This window comes from Diadema antillarum, unplaced genomic scaffold (genome assembly GCF_040938485.1).
Source record: "Diadema antillarum isolate AM-2024a unplaced genomic scaffold, OU_Dant_1.0 seq00000565_RagTag, whole genome shotgun sequence".
NCBI lineage: Eukaryota > Metazoa > Echinodermata > Echinoidea > Diadematoida > Diadematidae > Diadema > Diadema antillarum.
The window spans coordinates 2,512,280-2,531,990 of NW_027271504.1; the positions used below are offsets into that span (position 1 = coordinate 2,512,280).

The 19,711-nt window shown below is 40.4% G+C and overlaps 1 protein-coding gene across 1 annotated transcript in view; it reads left to right on the forward strand.

The window, feature by feature from the left end:
* Positions 1–19,711, forward strand: part of LOC139735168 (uncharacterized) — a 59,555-nt gene that overhangs the window by 26,080 nt on the left and 13,764 nt on the right. Inside the window, exons 3-10 of the mRNA XM_071645928.1 lie at positions 7,035–7,111; positions 10,281–10,433; positions 11,019–11,169; positions 11,774–11,869; positions 12,595–12,680; positions 14,835–16,995; positions 17,926–18,146; positions 19,369–19,540. Of these exons, the coding sequence (XP_071502029.1) occupies positions 7,035–7,111; positions 10,281–10,433; positions 11,019–11,169; positions 11,774–11,869; positions 12,595–12,680; positions 14,835–16,995; positions 17,926–18,146; positions 19,369–19,540 (3,117 nt within the window). The remainder of the gene's footprint in view (positions 1–7,034; positions 7,112–10,280; positions 10,434–11,018; positions 11,170–11,773; positions 11,870–12,594; positions 12,681–14,834; positions 16,996–17,925; positions 18,147–19,368; positions 19,541–19,711) is intronic.

Below are 19,711 nucleotides of genomic sequence, written 5' to 3' on the forward strand. Positions count from 1 at the left end.
TCTTTCTTTTTTTCTTTTTTTTCTTTTTTTTTTCCGGAAGCAGTCACTTATCTCCCAGTCGATATCAGGGGTGTATTGAGATTATATTGACTGGCGGCTGACAGGCATCTCTTCCAAAGTCACCTTCTGTCCTGATAAGCCACGAAGTGGGTAAAGAGAAGAGAGGGGGATTATGGTATCATGCCGTTAGTAGATCGTGACCATGGGGTGGCTGTACTGTAATTCCACCCCACATGCATCAGAGCAGGATAAAGATGAAAATATTTTGTGAAAGATTGTCAATGGATTCTGCTTTAGAACCAAGATGGTGTATGAAAACCTTGATTTTCTTTTGTCCATTATAGTGGGAAAGATACAGTTGCATATATAAACGTATCTACCATTTTTATCTTTGCAACAATTTTTTTCCCCACATGGCTATGTCTGTCTTGGATATATAACTTGTAAGCAGTGTAAATATTTTATGCAGTAGTGTTTAGGAGCTCACTCTCATTACAATGACACTTTATATGCAGCACAATGGGGATTTCCCCAATACTGAATGCTTGTAGACAAATTAGAGAAGACATGTAAACTTTGTCATGTGATCAAGTTATCCTGGTATCAAAGACTCTCACAATCTGCATCTTGATTTATAAGTGACTGTTTTGAACTGTTTTCAAATTGTCTGTTTAAGCAAGTAATTGCATACTGTGTAGAGGACCTATTCAGGAAAGTGTTTTTTCTCTCTTTCTTTTAACAGGTTTAAAATTTTGATAGGGCGTTAGCGGAAATGGTTACTGAAACATTACAACATGTTAGTATGCCATTAGACTAATGAATTACCTACCACCCATGTCTGAACAACTGAATGTATGAATTACTGTAGACCATGGTCCTATAATTTAAGCCTAATAAGAAGGGGGAATTGAATGTGGAGGAGAAGGGTGGGAGTTTATGCTGCTAAAAAGTAAGTCAGAAAGTTAAGAAGGATACTAATATTCGTGATGAAATGAAGTATAGGCAGCATTTGAAAGGAATATCTATTCTAGATCTAATGGTCTTCTTCTAAATCTCCTGTGACCAGTATGATCAGTATAGTTAGCTGTCACAAAAATGAAGCTACTACCTTTGGAGCAAGCGCATGTCAAGCTCATTGAGAGGCCATATCAAACTTAGACTGACTTCCTGAATCAGAAATATGGCAGGCTCCAGCCAGCAAAGACCCATCGTTCGTCTGCTTCCTGACCAACTTACGGTGCCATTTCCCCAGTCAGGGATGCATTATGATTGCCCCTTTTGTACCCCTTTCAAGTCAAGGTCTGAAGTATCTCAATTATTGGACGATGCTCTTAGAACAGTGTAAAAAATGATAAAAATAACAAGTAGTATTGCAAGTTGTTGTGCATAACCCAGTTTAAAGGGAGATGGGCAATGTGCTTTGTGTGGTAGCCACCTGTTGTCAGGTTCACCTCCCTGGGTTTTATGAATATTTTGATGTGTTTTGGGATTTTGAGGAGTGTCATTCAGTCATACTTCCGTCTAGTGTTAGTTTTATAAAATACAAATATGTACAATATTCTGTCATAGGGGAATTTACCTCACTGCATTATAATTTGAGCAATACCAGATAGTGAAATTTATCCAGACATAGCAAATTTGTGACAAAGTACCATGCCTGTCAAAATATTTTGCAAAGGAATCTTAACAATATGCTAAAATAGGTATACAGTATAATGAGAGACTGTCACTGAGATCTACTATGTATCATGAAAGATATTGCACTGTGATGGCAAGGTAGTAAGTTTGAACTGTAGTTTTATTAATGCGGACAAAATAGAGGGATGCAGATTGTGATCCAAATAGCAAGATTTTTTGCATCTGTTAGACGAACATAAATATCCAGCTAATTGCCAATCTTGATAATTTGTCAGGACAGGATTAAAAAAAAAAAAAAAACTTTAGATTTTTACTTGAGACTATATCTCTAATTATCACAATGATTCCCAAGTATTAATTTGCAAGATTTCTTGGGTTTGGATCTCGATAGTGATTGCCGCTATCTGGTGAGATTTTCATGTCCACACAGGCAAAAATCACAAGATTTGGATCATGATACAGAACTCAATATTTGTATCCTGCTTGTTATGAGTGAATTCAGAGGAATGTTTATTTTAAATAAAGTCAACAATTAATCTTTTAAGTTTGTATATTTCTTTTTGATAACACCTGCCAAGCTTGAATCTGTGTTTACCAAAAAGCAATGCCAGAAACTTAACTGCCCTTTATACCTGAAACGATTTTAAAGTTAACAGCAGTTGAGAGCAGAGTATTATTCAAAGTGCGGTCTTATATAATGCAAATACATTGAAACGTGCTTTAACACAACAGCTAGTGAGAGTTTGGCTGCAACCATTTGAACATTAGAAAGTCATCCGACATGGTGCCTAGTAGGTGCCTCAAAATAGCTCTCAAGGTCACATGGCTATGCATAATGATATCACCCGCCCAAACTCTTCCTTTGTTGTGTGTAGACATGTGCTTTCTCAAAAGATAGGTTCTTTATACGACATCTGCATTCAAATTGTGTTGAAAGCTGTAGTGCTTTATTGCATAGCGTCCGAAACGGGAAGTTCTTTCATACCTACCGATGACAAATATTCATGCGAACTATTGCGGCCTATCTCCCATGCCCTGTGGCGTGCCTCGATATTGATGGTCCACATGTTCATTTTATTCGCCATGTGGGCAGGCACGCACCTGACACTTTGTGGTCATGTATCTATTGTGGTTTTCCAGCATACACTGTGGATAATCCTTTCTCACAGTACATGGGCACATTGGATTTCCTTCCGAATGCCTCAGGTCATGACAGGAAAGAGGGAAAGTCAGTTAAAGATAAAAGCCCTAGTCAGAAAAAAAAAAAAATTAATAAAAATGCTTGTGAAATGGAATGTAATATACAGTGTATATATTATCTACTTATTCTGCTACAAGTTGTTATACCCCCGCCAAACGAAGTTTGAAGGGGGTATATAGGAATCATTTTTTTTTTTGGGGGGGGGGTTGGAGTTGGGAGTGGTTTTCTTTTTTCTACTACATGATCTCCATTTCATTTATAGCAATGGAATCATAGTGCACAATAATACAATGATTCTGTCATAGTTGAAGAAGAATAATCAACCTACCCACCAAGGCTGCCACCCCCCCCCCCCCCCCCCATTGATTTTCATTGTATGGGCACATGTCTACACAAAGACATCCTATTATTATATAGAGTTCAACTAGTTTGTGTGCCGAGCCCTTTTCCAGAAATATTCTTCCTGATGGCTTTGAAGTAGACCTTTCACCAGGTACCTGAACCTTCGGGGCTGGTTTTCACAGCACTGATTCCATAGTGTACTGTAGCAGCAGTTCATACTAGACATTGGTGAAATGGGGGCAACAAATCAAGTGCTACAGATGTTCTATACCAGTATCAAAAGGTGCTACTGTTGCTGTTAGTGATGATGACAATGGTGATAATGATGACCATGAATGATGATGATGATGATGATGATGGTGATGATGATGATGATGATGATGATGGTGATGATGATAATGATAATGATGATGATGATGATGATGATGGTGATTGATATTATTGTTTGTTCATTACTTTATTTAAGCACAACACATACTTCAGTCCAGAGACTGTTCTTCCACAGGTCTGTGTGGATAAAATACAACATGAATGTATCAGAAATGAAAACAAAACTCATACATAAAAAACAAAAGAAAGAAAACAGACAGATAACTTCTGTACACATAGAGACAGAAACAAACATGATCAATCAAGGATATCAATTCTATTTTTTAATCATCACCATCGCACTTAGATTTTTTAATTCCTTATAGTGCTGGTCCTGACTCTATAATAGATATGTTTCTTTCTTTTTTAACCCTGGATATGATTTAAAAAAAAGAAAAGCCTGATGCATCAAGGAGGTTAGTATGGTCCCAAGGATGCATTTTGTATTTATGCAAACTTGTGACTTGTGACAGTAATTGCTTCACAAGCTCAATACATGCAAACACTATTTTACACTCATATACCCAGACACAAACACACAAGCCCCGAATATACATTCACAAACACTATGTTACACTAAACAACCACAAGAACACACAAGCCCATAATAAACATTGTGCCGAAGTTATGAATTAGACGCCAGTGGTAGACAAGCAGCTTACTAGAACAGACTTTGGGACAAGTTGCAAATTAAAATTTAGAGAGGTGAATGTGGTGTCTACCCCACCAATTACTTCAGTAATTCCCAATAAGCATCGTCCACTTGAGCACCAGGCACTTGTAGTTGTCAGAGAGATAAACCCCATGCTCATATCTTGTGTGCTGATTGCTCCTCAATTGCCTGGTAAAGCCCTATGCCAATAAAAAGGGTTGGCTCCAAAAGATGAATGGCACAGTTTTGCGCACTTTTAACAATGTTGACACAAGTTACGAGGATATGCTAGGGTGTGCCAGGTATTGATCAATCTTTGTGTACATGTGTGCATGTTTTGTTTTGTATAGTTGTGTTAGTTTCTTTTTGTAATCATAACATAAACAGTAGGGCTACAGATCATCAAAGTTCTCAGCAAAACTGGACAAATGTTGAGAAAATTATGACTACTTTACTGAAATCATGTGTCAGTCATTGCAATATATGGGGTATGAGTGGTATTTAAAAACAGCTGTCTTGATCATGTTACTCCCATATACTTGTTAGTATGTCATGTACATCTGTCATTCTTGTATTGCTTTGTGCAAATAGAGAGTGACATATGAATTTTCTTGAGAACTGACTTCCTATGTCACAGTGAAGAGTCATTCAATTCTCTAGGAGAAAAAAAAAATGATTTAGAGAAAGATATAGATTTCATTTCAAGAAAGAAGTTGCCAGCAGGTGTTCAAGTCAGAATTCTATTTCATATTTGTCACTCTTTACTATCAATTCTACGTTACTGTAATTCTAATATGCACTGATTTGACATGAATTGGTATACAGCCCTCGACATGAATAGTCTGTCCATTAGCACCCCCCCCCCCCAATTGAAGATACGGCAGTATCTAAATGTTTGACCTCTGACTCTGTAGTGCAGGAAAGAGGAGAATCTCATTTCCATCAGCAATCTGCTTTAACCTTGGAAAAATTATGGTTCCTTACAGTGAAGACAGCTTGAAACAGCAAATTACTCGGCGTACCCAGGGTCCTGGTATTGTCTCCTGTACAAATGCTGTCCAAAACTTTGAGAGTTTATGATCTCACTACCTGTCATCTGACACTTTGTACTCTATTTATTTGCATAAAACTCGCAATTGATAACTGGAGTATCGGAGCTTTGGGTTTTGACCTTATTTGTCTTCATACAGACATGTGTGTAAACTTGCTCGCTACCAACTTTGATATGAATGCCAGTGAACGAACATGCGTGGGGAGCGTGATCACCTGTGCCTGTGTGTGTGTGTGTGTGTGTGTGTGTGTGTGCTTTTGTGTGTGTATGTGCACCGAGAGACAGTAGATTTGAAAGAAGAAACTGTTTGACCTCCCTTCAAGAAACAAGTGTTTATCATTTCCAGATACATTTCCTATCTTTTTCTCTTATTCCTGTTGTTGTATGCAACTGAGGGATCACAGATTGTAGAATTCCTGGATTCAGCCTACCACCAGCCCTTGTGATGTGATGGGTAATGAATTTTGGGCACAGGGGCGAGGGAAATTGTCATTATGGCTCTGCAAAGATGACCGTGTACCACCTGGCATTATATCCAGGCCCCATTTTGCCAGTATGCAAGGTTCTTTGGTGGGTCAAATCATCTTGTAATGATGTACATGCTGTATGAACCATGCCCCGCACATTCTGCATAATTGTAAACAACTATGAATTGCATTGCAGAGTTAGGAAAATGCATTATATTTCTGTTGTCTTACAACGACTGTAGATAATGTATAAAGTAAGAAATGTTTGCAGCATGAAATTTTTCCCGAATCAGAGCAGATGGCCTTTTTCACTGCCTGACATTTTCGCAAATTGCCACTCTCATTCAATTAAATATAGTGTAGACAGGAACTTTCACCTTATTTTAGTTTCATGCATCTCTGCTCTCTTGAAATTTGCGAAATTAAAATGCACACAAACATTTCTGGTTTTACAGCAGTATCCAAGATGGGCAACGATAGGAGTAGGCCTACTCTTTTGTGCCATGAATCAAATATGATAAGCGTGGTTAGATGCAGAGTTTGTATCAATGTTGTGGGTCATGTGCCTATGACCTATGACCGTTGTAGACCCCCTGTGGTAGTGAGTACCTGGGAGCTGTAACCATCCTTTGTAACATGTGTTGCAATATGCTACATAACTTAATTTGTGCAATGGAATGATGATGATGTGATCACATTATAGTGCATATCATCCAAGTCTCTGTATATGCTTCAAGCTTATAAATAATGAAAATGGCCATTATGAATATATGGATCACATTCCAACATATCTTCATGTGGTTCTGATTAAATCTTCGAAAGTTTTAGCTCCACATTGTCAAGAAATGCATTTGTATACTACATTAAATATGTATTGAGCTAATGCTTGCATTCTTTTATTGAGAGCTTGTAAACATTGATTTGACTATGTGACAGTCTTTTTTTATTTTCATAAAAGTGTTTACATTGTCGACAAAGAAGAAAATGGATATTGAATGTAGGTTAAGGGCCTTCCTTGCAGCTTAACTGATGAAATACACTGATCTTCCCATGAAACCACTCTACACACACCTATAAAAAACATATGTTTAAGCACATGATCAGCAAATTTCAAGTAAAACATATTTCATAGAATGTCTAATTTGAAGGTGGTCATAAATGCAGACTTACCATGCCAGAACTGAACTCTTGCTCTGAAATGAAACAAAACAAAACAGTTTTGCAGAGGTTGGTAGCTTTGCATTGTGTGTGAATGCATATTCCACAGTAATGTTGAAATAATGTTCTTTTGATTTTTATTTCTCTCTCTCACAGTCATACTGGGGCGGAAACCTCTCATTTGTCAGTTTTCATCACCGCTGGTTGATGCTTCCACCTACCATTCACCTCAGGTAAGATTCCTGTGTGAGTTTGCCTACACCATAATATCATTCATAATCTGAATCATTACATTTAAGGCATTATATTCTGTAGAGTTAAATCAGACTTTTTTTTTCATTCATAAGTCTGTATACATTTTGTTATTTCTATGTATAAAAATCACTTGAAAAATTTTTTGTTTTTTTTTTTACCCCTCTATATAGAATTATCATGATGTATACAATTGTAGATATAAGAGGAATTAGCCAGTAAAACTATTTGTGTTCGAGGTTAGCATTTGGAAAGTTATGCTAGAGATCAGCAGGATTCTGATCAGTATCAGTGATTTGTTTTGATTTTGTTTTGTTTTGTCATACATGTGAGTTTGTTGCAGTACATTATGCTAATCATAGCCCTTTTTACCCTTGTGTTTCTTAGCCTGTACTTTCTCTGACCCAGGACTATTGTTAATCCTGTACCAATTTTTTCAGCTTTTTACACTTGCCAATAAATCCCGTACTACATGTGTAAGCTCTTGTCCCGGGCTAAAGAGAAAACTGACCTTTTTACACTCATATTTTTTAGTCCCGTACTTTGTGGGGTTCGGGCTCTTTCTCCGTCGCGTAACCCCGGATTATTTCTTTGTTCTGTTTACACTCGCTTGCTTGGCACCGCAATTGCGGTGCTAACCCTGCTTTTTTGCAGGGCCAGATGGTACTGGATTATCGGTGGGGCTAGCTCACTTTGGCAAAAACAAGTGTAAACAGAAAGTGGACTAAGGAAAGTCCGGTACCAACGGTGGAGCTAAGGCCCCCCCCCCCCCCCCCCCCTTAGCCCCACCGTTGGTACGGGACTAAGCAAAAATTTGCTAGTTAAGTGTAAAAAGCGCTTATGTCACCTGATGGCTCTGAACAATTATATGACCAGAGTTTAATCTGTTCAGACATTTGAAGGGAACTCCATTCTTTACTGAAATGGAAATTTGATTGCGAATCACAACATCAAACTGCATGTAGCAGCAAATTAGGTGAGAGGAGGAGATCCAACAAGGGGGATGTGGCTGGTAGTGGGCCAAGACATTAATTTGAACAATTTTGCCAGGTTTTACAAATGCCCATATTCCAAGTATGGCATTGGCACTAAAAGCTCAAATTGCTTCCCTTGAAGCAGAGAGCAGTTATGTCTCCATATTTTAGAAGTTTGCGATTGCCCAAGGGGAAAAAAAAAACATTCAGGTGTGCCAGTTGATAGCACACCAAAAGTAGGAAGGCCACTTCCAGAGGCAACACCAGCTCAGTAAAAAGCAAATCAAAAACAAAACAAAAACCCATAAAAATGATACAGATTGTGATAGGGAGAGTCCCTTATTTTGAAAAGAAAGACTACGTATTCTGTATTGATATTAACAGTATCAGACATCTGAGCAGGGCAACTTTAATTCTTAATTGCCTAAGTTTTTACTGTCACTGTTATTGACCGGACCATGACTTTGTTATTGCCTATTGAGAAAAGTCAAAAACAAAATGCATATAAAAATTAGAGGGCAATAAGTTGGATAGGTGCGTGCTGTAAACATGATATCGCGTACTTGTAGCAAAAGAGTTCATGCATACTTGGCAAGCGTCATGCACGATAATAGCAAGAGATGGCTAGCCATGCAGCCAGTAATAATAAGTTGCCCTGTAGTCTATCTGTTTTTTCCTCCTTTGAAATGTAATTCAAGATGTGATAACATTAATTGTTGGTATTTTCAAGTTCGCTGTAGATGTCTGATTTTGTTAATGATAACAATAATATTATGGACTGGCTGCTTTCAGGGCACACAACATTAATTACCCTCACTAGAATCATATTGCCCTCGTCATCTTCGACTCGGGCAATACAATTCTAGTTCAGGCAGTAAATGTTGTATCCCCAACCATCTGATTTGTTGTAGTCATCACATGATATACAATGTATCATTTGTGAACTGGTGTAGCGGGGATCCCTGCCGACATATGCAAGTAAATTCTTTGTTAAAGATCTTTCATGAATATTTTCACTGCATCAAAACTGAAATCTGCTTGATAGGGTCATGTTTCATAACACACCTTGTATTTACTGGTTTAGCCTGTGCCTCAACATTCACAGAATTGTAAACATTCACAGAATTGTAAACATTCTGACATTGTATGCTTTGTCAAGATTACTTGGTATGTGGATTATTTTTCAGAGTGAGAAAAAAAATAAAAGTAAAGGTTGTTGATGATATAATCCTTGAAAAAAAAAGAAGCAATGGTGTGTCATATCATTATCTGTCTCATGATGTTGCAGTGCATGTCTATTTTGTTGTTGATATGGATATTGAGTGTGTTATCATGACAGCTACATGAACGATCCAATGTTTTTGTTGTTGTTGTTCAACATTCTTTATTATATCAATAAGCAATGTAACATGAAAGGCCTAGGTTGCCTCCTGGGTTTTGCGTGTGTTGTAATTTGCATGAGTCAACACAGATCACCACTGCAGCAGTAGTCTTGCGTACTCTCTAAAAAAATCGAGTGAAAATATTCACTCTTAAAAGAGTGAATACAAAAAAGAGTGAATTTAGAGTGAAAATGGAGTGAATTTTGAGTGAAAATGTTCATTTTCACTCGTTTTAGAGTGACGTCAAGGATCACTCCAAAATCTTCGAGTGATCCCTGAGGTCACTCCAAAATGAGTGAAAATGAACATCTTCACTCAAAATTCACTCCAATTTCACTCTAAATTCACTCTTTTTTGTATTCACTCTTTTAAGAGTGAATATTTTCACTCGATTTTTTTTGGAGAGTAGACGGGAGAACAGAACATATTTCCAAACCATTTCCCCATCAATTTGGAGCCTCTGTATTACACGGTGTTGAGATTTGATGTATGCTATACAGGACGTGCAGTATATCTATTTTTGCCATTGCCAGCAAAACCTCCTAACAGAAAGGTTTGGCTAAAATCTTTCTACTGTAGTATCAAAGTCAAACTACTTGCATAATAGAGCTTAACATGTCAGTAACCTGATATTCAACCCCCAGTAAAGTTATAAGATGCATTCTGTGAATATGTACAATGGTTCAGATTGCATTCATGTACCATGAGTAACCCCCATCGTTTTCTGATAACATGTTCAAACCGTCTGTCTTTGAAATGCCTTTCTGCGAACCACAAAATTTTGAATCAAACAGGCGGTGATCCTTGAAGGGAAGTACTGGAAGCGCACCCTGTGTGCCGTGGTGAAGGAGTACCAGAAATGGCGCATCTTCTACAAGAAGAAGCTCTCCTCGGACATCTTAGACGAGGACGACCTGGACGACCCATGGTATCCAAATGGGAGACAGGTATGGTTGGCACAAAACCAAGTGTGGACATTTCCATCCCTCTTTCATTTCTTCGCCTTTCTCTACCCCTCCACTTCTGCCTTGCCCCTACCCCCTTCCCTTCCCCTTCCCCCATGAAAGGGTTTGTACCTGTGGATAACTTAACAAATTCTGTTTGGGTGTTGCCAGAATCAAAAGTGTTTTTGAAAGGGACCTACTGTGGCTTCTTCCAGAAAGAGAAGCTTCATGAATGCAATTAGATTATCATAATTAAATCTGAAGCTACAGTATGTCAATAAAACTTTTATAATAGTACCTGTTCCTTTCATATTTTAGTTCTGACATTTCATGATTAGAACCTCTCCCCTCATCCTCCCTCTCCCTCTGTACACTGCTGACATGGATTTCTTTTCATCCTTTGTATGTCATTGCATTTAGTTTTGTAGCAATACATTTTTTTTTTCATATTTATGTTATAATGTAATGATTTTAATGTCATTTTTTTTTTCTGTCCAGTGACATGTATTGTATTTGGTTTACAAGTGAAATATGAGAATAAATTCAAATTTCAATTGTGTTCTCTTTTATTTCTATCCCATGGAGCAGCAGCAGAGCAGCAGCCTTGGCAAGGACCTGCTGGGGTCGGAGGAGGGCACGCCCATGATCATGGACGAGGAGATGCTGCTGTCCGAGTTTTCTGACACCCTCTTCACCAGCCTGAATCCGACCTTCCCCTTCCCCAACCCCAGGGAGATCGGTGAGTGCCAGTACTGACCGTTGTCCAGTCAGCTTGAGCCGAGATGCCTGAAAAAGCCTGATAGTTAGAGCTAAGACACTCATTGTGTGCAAGTTCCTTGGAAGTTTTTATATGTACGTAGGCATGTCTGTATGTATGTATGTATGTATGTATGCATGTATGCATGTCTGTATGTACTATGTGTATATAGTCACTGTCAGAAGGAGAATCAGTGATAAAGAAATCAATTGTTGCAAGAAATGATGCCCTCACATTATTTGTATACACCTTCGAAGAAAAAAGGGAAATTTGTTCACAAATTGTCATTTGTGATGAAATTTCTGTCAATGGTAGCATTTTGAGGAGAGTCACCGGTTTCAAGCCTTGTCTTTACCTCTCGAGATGATTATAGAAGCTACTATGGTATCAGAACAGTTAAATGGATTAGACCATAAGGAGTGCATCCAGGTGTATCATGCACCTCTGCTGCTGAATATGTGTTCATATATTTGTACACATCCTTTCTTGGGTAGAGGTGGGGGTGCAGTTTCATTTGTATGTTTTCAATTATGATTCATAATTGCATAATTTGTTGACCCATTATTTTGTTTCCTCCTGCATTCAGCTCACGCTGGGATAAATGCGGACATCATTCAGCCCGGCCTGGTTCAGCTCCAGCCTTCCCTGGATGATGTCATGGATACATTTGAGCCTCTACCAGGTATCGTGCCCATGTAAACTATCAAATATATCCAATTACAGCAAAAAATGACATATTTTACTGTGAATACAAGGTGTCATCCAGTGTCATCAAGCAAACTGCTGACTTTTCCTTCTCCATCTCCTTTTTGATATCTTGTAAAATTGAAGGTTATGAGGTACATTAAAACAATTTAAGCTATTAAAGCATTGTCTACACTTATTCCAGTCTTGCAATAATGTGCATGATTTGACATCATGATTGATCCAGAAAAGCCAGCAGAAGACTGAATCTCAACATTTTGACCAATGACCAAAGATTGAAACAAATTCAAACAAGCATAATTATGATGAATGTAAAAGTGGACAAATAGTTAGGCTTTTATAAAACTTGTCCATTTCCAATCATGTCAAACTAGTGGCTTTTCTTGTCATGAAAATAGAGTACAATAATGGTAATACTGATGATGACACCACTAATTATAAATGATACAGTAATACTGGTTATAATAGCCTTCATAATGAGTAAATAGCTTGTGGGTTTATGATTAAAAAAAAGATGAAAGGTTATTTAACTGTCTTTCATATACAAATTGTTGGAGGCATTTCGACTGGATGCAGAGGTTTCTGGATGGGGATTTAGTTGATGATTCCTCTGTAGAGATCGTGTAAGCAAGAATGCTGGAGATGCTCTGATCACCCATCTAGTATTAAGCTTGTGTTGTTCCCTGCTCGAATTTCCCGCAGACATCATGAAGAGCATCTCCAACAATGCGCCCCCAAACACATTTGTCTTTACGGGCAACCAGACGCAGTCTCAGCTTCTGCAGCAGGTAAGATATCACCCCCCCCCCCCCCCCACTCAACTCCTCCCCATCCCCATCCCCATCCTCCTCCCCCTCCCCCCCCTCCCCAGCCTGTGTTCTTTAGCCTGCTTCCAGAGAAGTTTACAAGGGGTGTAAGTTTCAGTGATGGCAGTAACCATGGTAGCAGTTGGAAACTGTAGCAGCTGATTCGTTATTACCGTGCTGCTACCATGGTAACCACAAATATTGCAACTTGCAGTGACTACAATCCCTATTAACCCGTTCCATACGGGAACCTGGTGGCCAGCATATTAAGTCTATGGGCATTTCAGAATTCAGTATGGAATGGGTTAATAGAATGGACTCCTGGCATGGGCCTGCCGGAAGAGTTGTCCGCTGGAATTTTACAAAATGAAAATGAGTTCAAGTCTCACCGATGCCCCTGATAGACAGACGATAAATGTATGGCATTATTATCGTTGTATTAGGGATGATTTTGGCCACATTATCGGAAAGGAAATTTATAGTTAATCATGGGTGCATTAAACGTGGTGATGAATGTTTGGATCGTAATACGAGGGAATGACTTTGTGCCTGCCCTTCAGCGAATGAAGGGCTCTCTGTTCCTGTTGTATGCAAATTTCTTCAAGCATTCTATGTGGTTGTTTAAACAGTGTGTATATCAGACTGTTACTGGGTTTATGGTGTTAGTTTTGCTGTTATACTGTGATTTGTTTTGATTTTAGAGAGAGATATAATCCTCTCCCGTGCCCCTCCCCCTTCAGCCTCACCTCTCTCCCCACCCCCTGATGCAACAAAACAAAACAAAGATCATGGCAGTAAGAATATAGATGGTATTCTAGTAGATCCACACTCGCATGCTCAACTAGTAGATAACATGGCAAATCAAGCTCCCTCTTATGTTGACGTACATTGTAGCACATTTATGGTGCAATTGCTGCATGCATTATGACACTAGTGTAAACATGCATTCATGCTTATTATGTTGGTATATGTATGTATATGTTAATCTTTATTTGCAATGTCAAGAGTGTGACCTAGAAACTTTTTGTTTGGTGTTTTGATGAAGTCAGTGGTAAAAAAAAAGAGGAGGAGGGACTTGTTTGTTTTCTCTTCTTAACTCTTTATGTGTCATACTTGCATACCCAACTTAGTTGACAGCATGCCAAGTTCGCATATTTTGCTCAAACCCACAAACCCACCCAAATCAATTGATAAATCACCACATAATACAGGACAATGAAACCATCACTCGCAATTCCATTCCTGTCACATGTAGGTTGCGTAATGTCGTGAGTAAATATCAAGTGGTGTTACATATTGGATTTATGAGTAAATTCTAAGTTTTTTGACACTGTTTTGTGTGCAAAAGTTATGCCTGGACAATTATGTAGCTACTGATTATTTAACTGAAAATAATCATTGATTTGTGACCAAAAAAACCAAACAATTACATCAAAGCAAAGCTTCACATTTTCTCTACAGTTTTGCTCATTGCATGTCCAGTGTAGCAAAAACCTATCAAAACTTACATAGATTGGAAACACGGAAAGTTTACCCAAAGCATGCCTACATGTACATTGTACGTTGTGGTCTCAGAATAATGTGGCACATGGGGTTTTCACCATGCCGCAAAAAGAGTTAATGCAAGAAGAGACGTGGTTCAAAGTGCCTGTTTAAATAAATTGCAATAATTGTAGCTATGCATTGTCTATATTTGCCTGTCAGTTGTTTTTATCAGTTAGGTAGCATGGATGGATGTAGTTCAATCATTAACTGATATGGGCATTTTTTGTGTGTCTATTCTCTCTGCCTTATTATAGATTTATAGGCAGTTGTGATGACTGCATACTTTTACATCTATTGTTTTTATATTATGATTTTCTTTTTCACTTGATTTGATGTAACATCACTTATTTGTTTGACAGTGTGCATTTTCAGAGAATGGTTGTATTACATTCTAAAAAAGGGTTTCTTCAGTCAAATCAATACAAAATCCAGGGAACTAAGATAAATATAGATTGAGGGATGTTTATGTGAGAAATAAAGGCATTTCACTCTAGCGAACTCCGAATGATATTAAGGCAGTTGATAAGAACCAGTTTAGATAACTTTTGATAATTGTCTTGATTGTATGTTTGTTTTTTTCTCTCTTTCCAGAGTGCTATGAACATTGATACCAGCACCATACCGTCATTTCAGACACAAGGTATGATCAGCACTGAGGACCCGGTGGATGGGATGCCCATGGACGACTTGTCCTCCCTCATCTCTAGTGAGAGTAACTCCATGTACCAGCAAGATACCCTTCAGCAGCTGCAATCCCCACAGCTGCAACCTCAGCAGCAGGTTCAGCAGCAGGTTCAGCAACAGCAGGTTCAGCAACAGCAGCAGCAGCAGCAGCAGCAGCAAAGCATGCCAACAGAGTCCACGCTCCCAGTTTTCAGCCCTGCAGGGATCCAGGGGGAGACGCAGCCTAACCTGATGAACGTGATTCCCGGTGGCCTCGTCAGCGACTTTGGCAATGCCAACCTGATTCTGAACCAGATCCAAGGGGCGTCTAGTCAGGTGGGACTGGCCCAACTGATGCAGCAGAATGTGATTGGCTCCCTGTCCCAGAACACCCTGGAGCAGCTCAGTGGTGCCGTGAGTGGTGGTGGCATCTCCCTGGGCAACCTGCAGAGCAACATTCTACTGCAGCAACAGCTGCAACAACTGCAGCAGATGCAACAGATACAACAGCAGCAGCAGCAGCAACAGCAGCAACAGCCACAGATTTCACAGCAAGCTCCTCAACCTCAGACAGAGGTGATCAACCAGTACCTGCCCCTCCAGGTGCAGATCAACCAGATCAGCCCACCTTTTACTGTCCAACAGCAGGCAGCCACAGAGAACACAATCGTACAGACATCCATCGGGTCTGGCAAGTTGCAGAGTGTGGCGCCCATGTCCTTGCAAGCTGTCGGTAGCCTCAATCAGCAACTGCAGCAAGAACCTCGTCAGCAGCAACAACAGCAGCACCGAACACAGCAGCAACAGAAGCAGCAGCAGAGGACAGTAGCAGGCTCCTTTCCACGGGGTAGGAGTTTGTCGGCCGGTGCCTTGCAAAGTTCAAGCAAAAGCCAAGACAGCAATGTGTTTCAGGGAAGCCTGGCTGACCTGCTGCAGAGCACTCAGAATGTGAGTGCATTAACTAGTGACACGGTCTTGCAGAACGCATTGCAGCAACAGCAGCAGTCACAACAAAAACAGCAGCAGGTTCCAACACCCCAGCCGCAGGACTTTCCCAGTGTCAACAATGAAACACAGGCAAAAGCTCAACAGTTGCTTCACACTCTTACATCAACACTGGCTCAAGTTCAGAAACAGCAGCAGGAGCAGGAGGCCCGTGGATGTCATGGAAACTTGAGCATTACTGGCTTGACACCGCAACAGACTCAGGCCTTGAAACTCCTGCAGAAAGTTGCCAACCATGTGTCTGCAAGTGAGATGTTACAGAATACTGCGCAACAATCTCAGCAACAGCAACAGCAACAGCAACAGCAACAGCAACAGCAGCAGCCTCAACAGCAGCTGCTGTCACAACAGAAGCAACAGCGGCAACAAGCGGCCCGCCAGCAGAGATCAAGACAACAAAAACTACAACAGCAACAGCCTGTGCAACAGTCTGTCCCACAACCGATGCAGCAGACACAGCACGAGGCCCAGCAGCAACCGAGAGTGCAAGGATTGATTGAAGCCAGGGCCGACAGCAAGCCCGTCATAACCCAGATCCTGGGACGAAATTTTATCACCACCACAGGACTACCTCAGGTTGCCATCACCACAGCAACGACCCTGCAGAATCAGCCCACCACGCTTGCCGAGGCGAGGTTCTTTTCAGCACAGCAGTTGCAGCAGTCAGCCCAGCAGCAGCAGCAGCAGCAACAGCAACAACAGCAGCATCAGCAGCAGGCTCAGATCCGGCCACTCCAGACCATGCAGACCATCCAGATCTCTGGGGGCCAGTCCCAGATTGCCCTCACGACACCCATCACCATCACATCTGTCCAGCCACAGCCTTCGCAGGACCTCCCCACAATCCTGGATGCCAGACCGAAGGCAGCCCTCAAGCTGCAGAGCAGGCCCAAGGTTGCGCCAAGCAGCACCATCAAGACGGCGACACTGAAATCCAAGCAGCTGATCAAACCCAAGATACCGGCCAAGATTGCACCAGCCCCTGCCCTCGACCCCCAACCAGTGATAGCCAAGAGCCCCATTGTGACCAGTACTGCTACCACCTCCACGGCATTGCTCACCCAGCTGCTTGCGCAGAAAATAGGTATGTGAAGTTTTCATCACAACACTGTCAATTTCAGGGTGATTAGACTCTTCTGAGCTTCATGCATGTTATTAGTTGTTTTATTGCATATTGTGCAGACATTCATATGTTGTTAATTCTCCCATTGAGTGGGCATCGGCAAAAGACAGATACAGACAATCTTTTGTAAGGAGTGTTTGTGTGCCATATAACACGTCATAGTCATATACAGTCAATATTCAAAACATATATCATGCGATATCACAGAAGCCAAACATTTACTCATAGACAGAGCCTTGTGTGCTTATTTTGTCTTCTTTTAAAAAAAAAATCATGTTATTGCAACACTGCACACTTGCACTGGTCCAATGGTCCAGACCCATAAAAATCACTGTCAGACCAGTAACTTTTCAGGAATGGACCAGTAAAAAATGAGGAAAAAATGAGTACCTACTGGTCCTACAGGGACAGGTCGAACCAGTAGAAAAAAAAACAGTGGATTAATGTGCTGCTCTGGTTATTGGTCATTTAACACAACAACAGCAAAAGGATATGTGAAGCGCCCAAGGCAATTAAAAACAAAATAATCAGCACTGTGTAATTTGTATAGGTTAAATTGTAGCATTAACTATACTTCTGTATGAATATTAATTTCATAGTGGAAAATTGAGCAAAGAAAATGTGATTCCATCGGGATTCGAACCCGAGACCTCCGGATTGCTAGCCCGGTGCTCTACTGACTGAGCTATAGAAAGCCCTAGTTCAGTGTTCGTCCCAGAAACCCTAAATTCTCAATGCTCAAATATTAATTTCCAAATACATAATCCAAAACAAGCCACTGGTAAGTTTATTTGGTTTTTTTTTTCTTAGTGTGAATGTTGTGTTGTTTTGGCCTCCTAGCCTTTAATAGCCAGTTTCTTCCCCCACCCCCCCCCCCTCCATTCTGTGCAGAAAAATATGACACATCACCAGCCAGCATCTCAATTCGCTCCGAGAACAGCAGCTGCACCCCAGTGCGCCCCCTGGTGCTACAGTCCGTGAAGTCGGAGCCACAGAGCACGACGAAGGCGCCCTGTCCCCAGACCAGTGCCTTGACGCTTGCCCTGGCCTCCCCTTCACAGGCAGTGGCCAGTGTCAAACCCAAAATCAGCGGGTCCCCTATTAGCATGGTGGTGAGTCAAAGGAGAATTATTGTGTGTTGTACACAAACAAAGTCATTTTCTCTCTCTTTTGAAAGTAGTGCATACACCTCCTTGCATTGAAATGTTTCGCATAGTACTGAATTTGTACTTATAATGTATTAACGTTTAACTCACCTGAGCCAAATTTCTCCAGTTCGCCATCCAGCATGAGTTGTGCTTTGGCCTTGTGCGTCATGCACCAGCTTTTTTGTGTGTGTTTTCATCTTCTTTGTCAAAACTGGTGGCTGGAGTTTGACCAAATTTACCAGAAATCATGAATGAGGAGTAGGGAATCATAGTTTTTACAGATAGTGGTGGTGCCCCAAATGGTGGCCCTTTTGCAGGGTCCAATTTTCATAATGTTTTACATTTTCATCTTCTTCTTGAATACTGGTGGCTAGACTTTGAACAAACTTGGCAGGGACTCCGTATTAGGTTAGGGGAACATAGTTTGTACAAATGGTGATGGTGCCCCAGGAGGCCTCTAACATGGAGCCATATACCCAAATTTACGAGGATACTACCTAAAGGGCCTGCAGCAACCCCTGAATCACAAGATTTTTAAAATAGTTTGCCTGAGGTGGAGTGCCATGCAAGGCAAAGTGTGCTACTCAGGTGAGCGCTAAATACGCAAGTCTCTTGTTCTGTTCTTTCTCTCTTTTTTTTTTTTTTTTTTTGGTTTGTTTTTCTGTCGACATATTATAATGTATACTTAAAGGAAATCTGATTTTGTGAGTGACACAGTTTCTGCAGATTTTTGCCCACATCTGCCGATTCTCCAATTACTGGGTGTTGAGTTACCATGCATGTCATCGCTTTACTGCAGAATTAGGTTGTAAAAATACAAGTCCTTTCTTTTAATTGTAACTTCCATAGTCAAATGTTTTATGAGCATTTTACATTATGCCATGTATAGTTTAGCATGTTCATGATACGTCATTTTACATCAAATTGCTTTGATGTCATAGATAAAAAAGAGCCCCATAATTAATTGATTTGGGCATTTTATCACTAACCCCTATACATCTATCGGAGATATATTGCTCCATTCAAATTGTGTCACAGTCGCCTCATCTAAGTTGTTTGTGATACATTGAATTTCTTTCTCAATGATCAAGTGTACTGTACACCAAGGAAATTACACAGGTATTCCATTGTCTATCATGTTGGTAAGTGACCTTCAAACCTCTGTGGTGCCTGCTTCGTATTGTAGACCAAAGACTCGTCCAAGCCAAGTGCACCAAGGCCTCCAGCCACTGGCTTCTTCACGTCGGCTATATCCTCAGTTTTCTCCTCGCCCGTCGCCACGACGACGACCTCAAGTTCGCCGAGTCCCGTGATCACCATTGCTGCGGCTAATATCACCCCACCCAAACCTGCACCGAGTAAGTACCGTACAAATTCACCCGCCCACGAATATGTGTGTTTGTATAAGTACAGTGTGTGTAGGAACATTGTATACTGTATAAGCTGTTATTTTTGCGAGGGTTTAATTTTCACGAATTTAACAATACACAAAAATGTCGCTATGCACTACAGTAATAGCAAATTTTCCC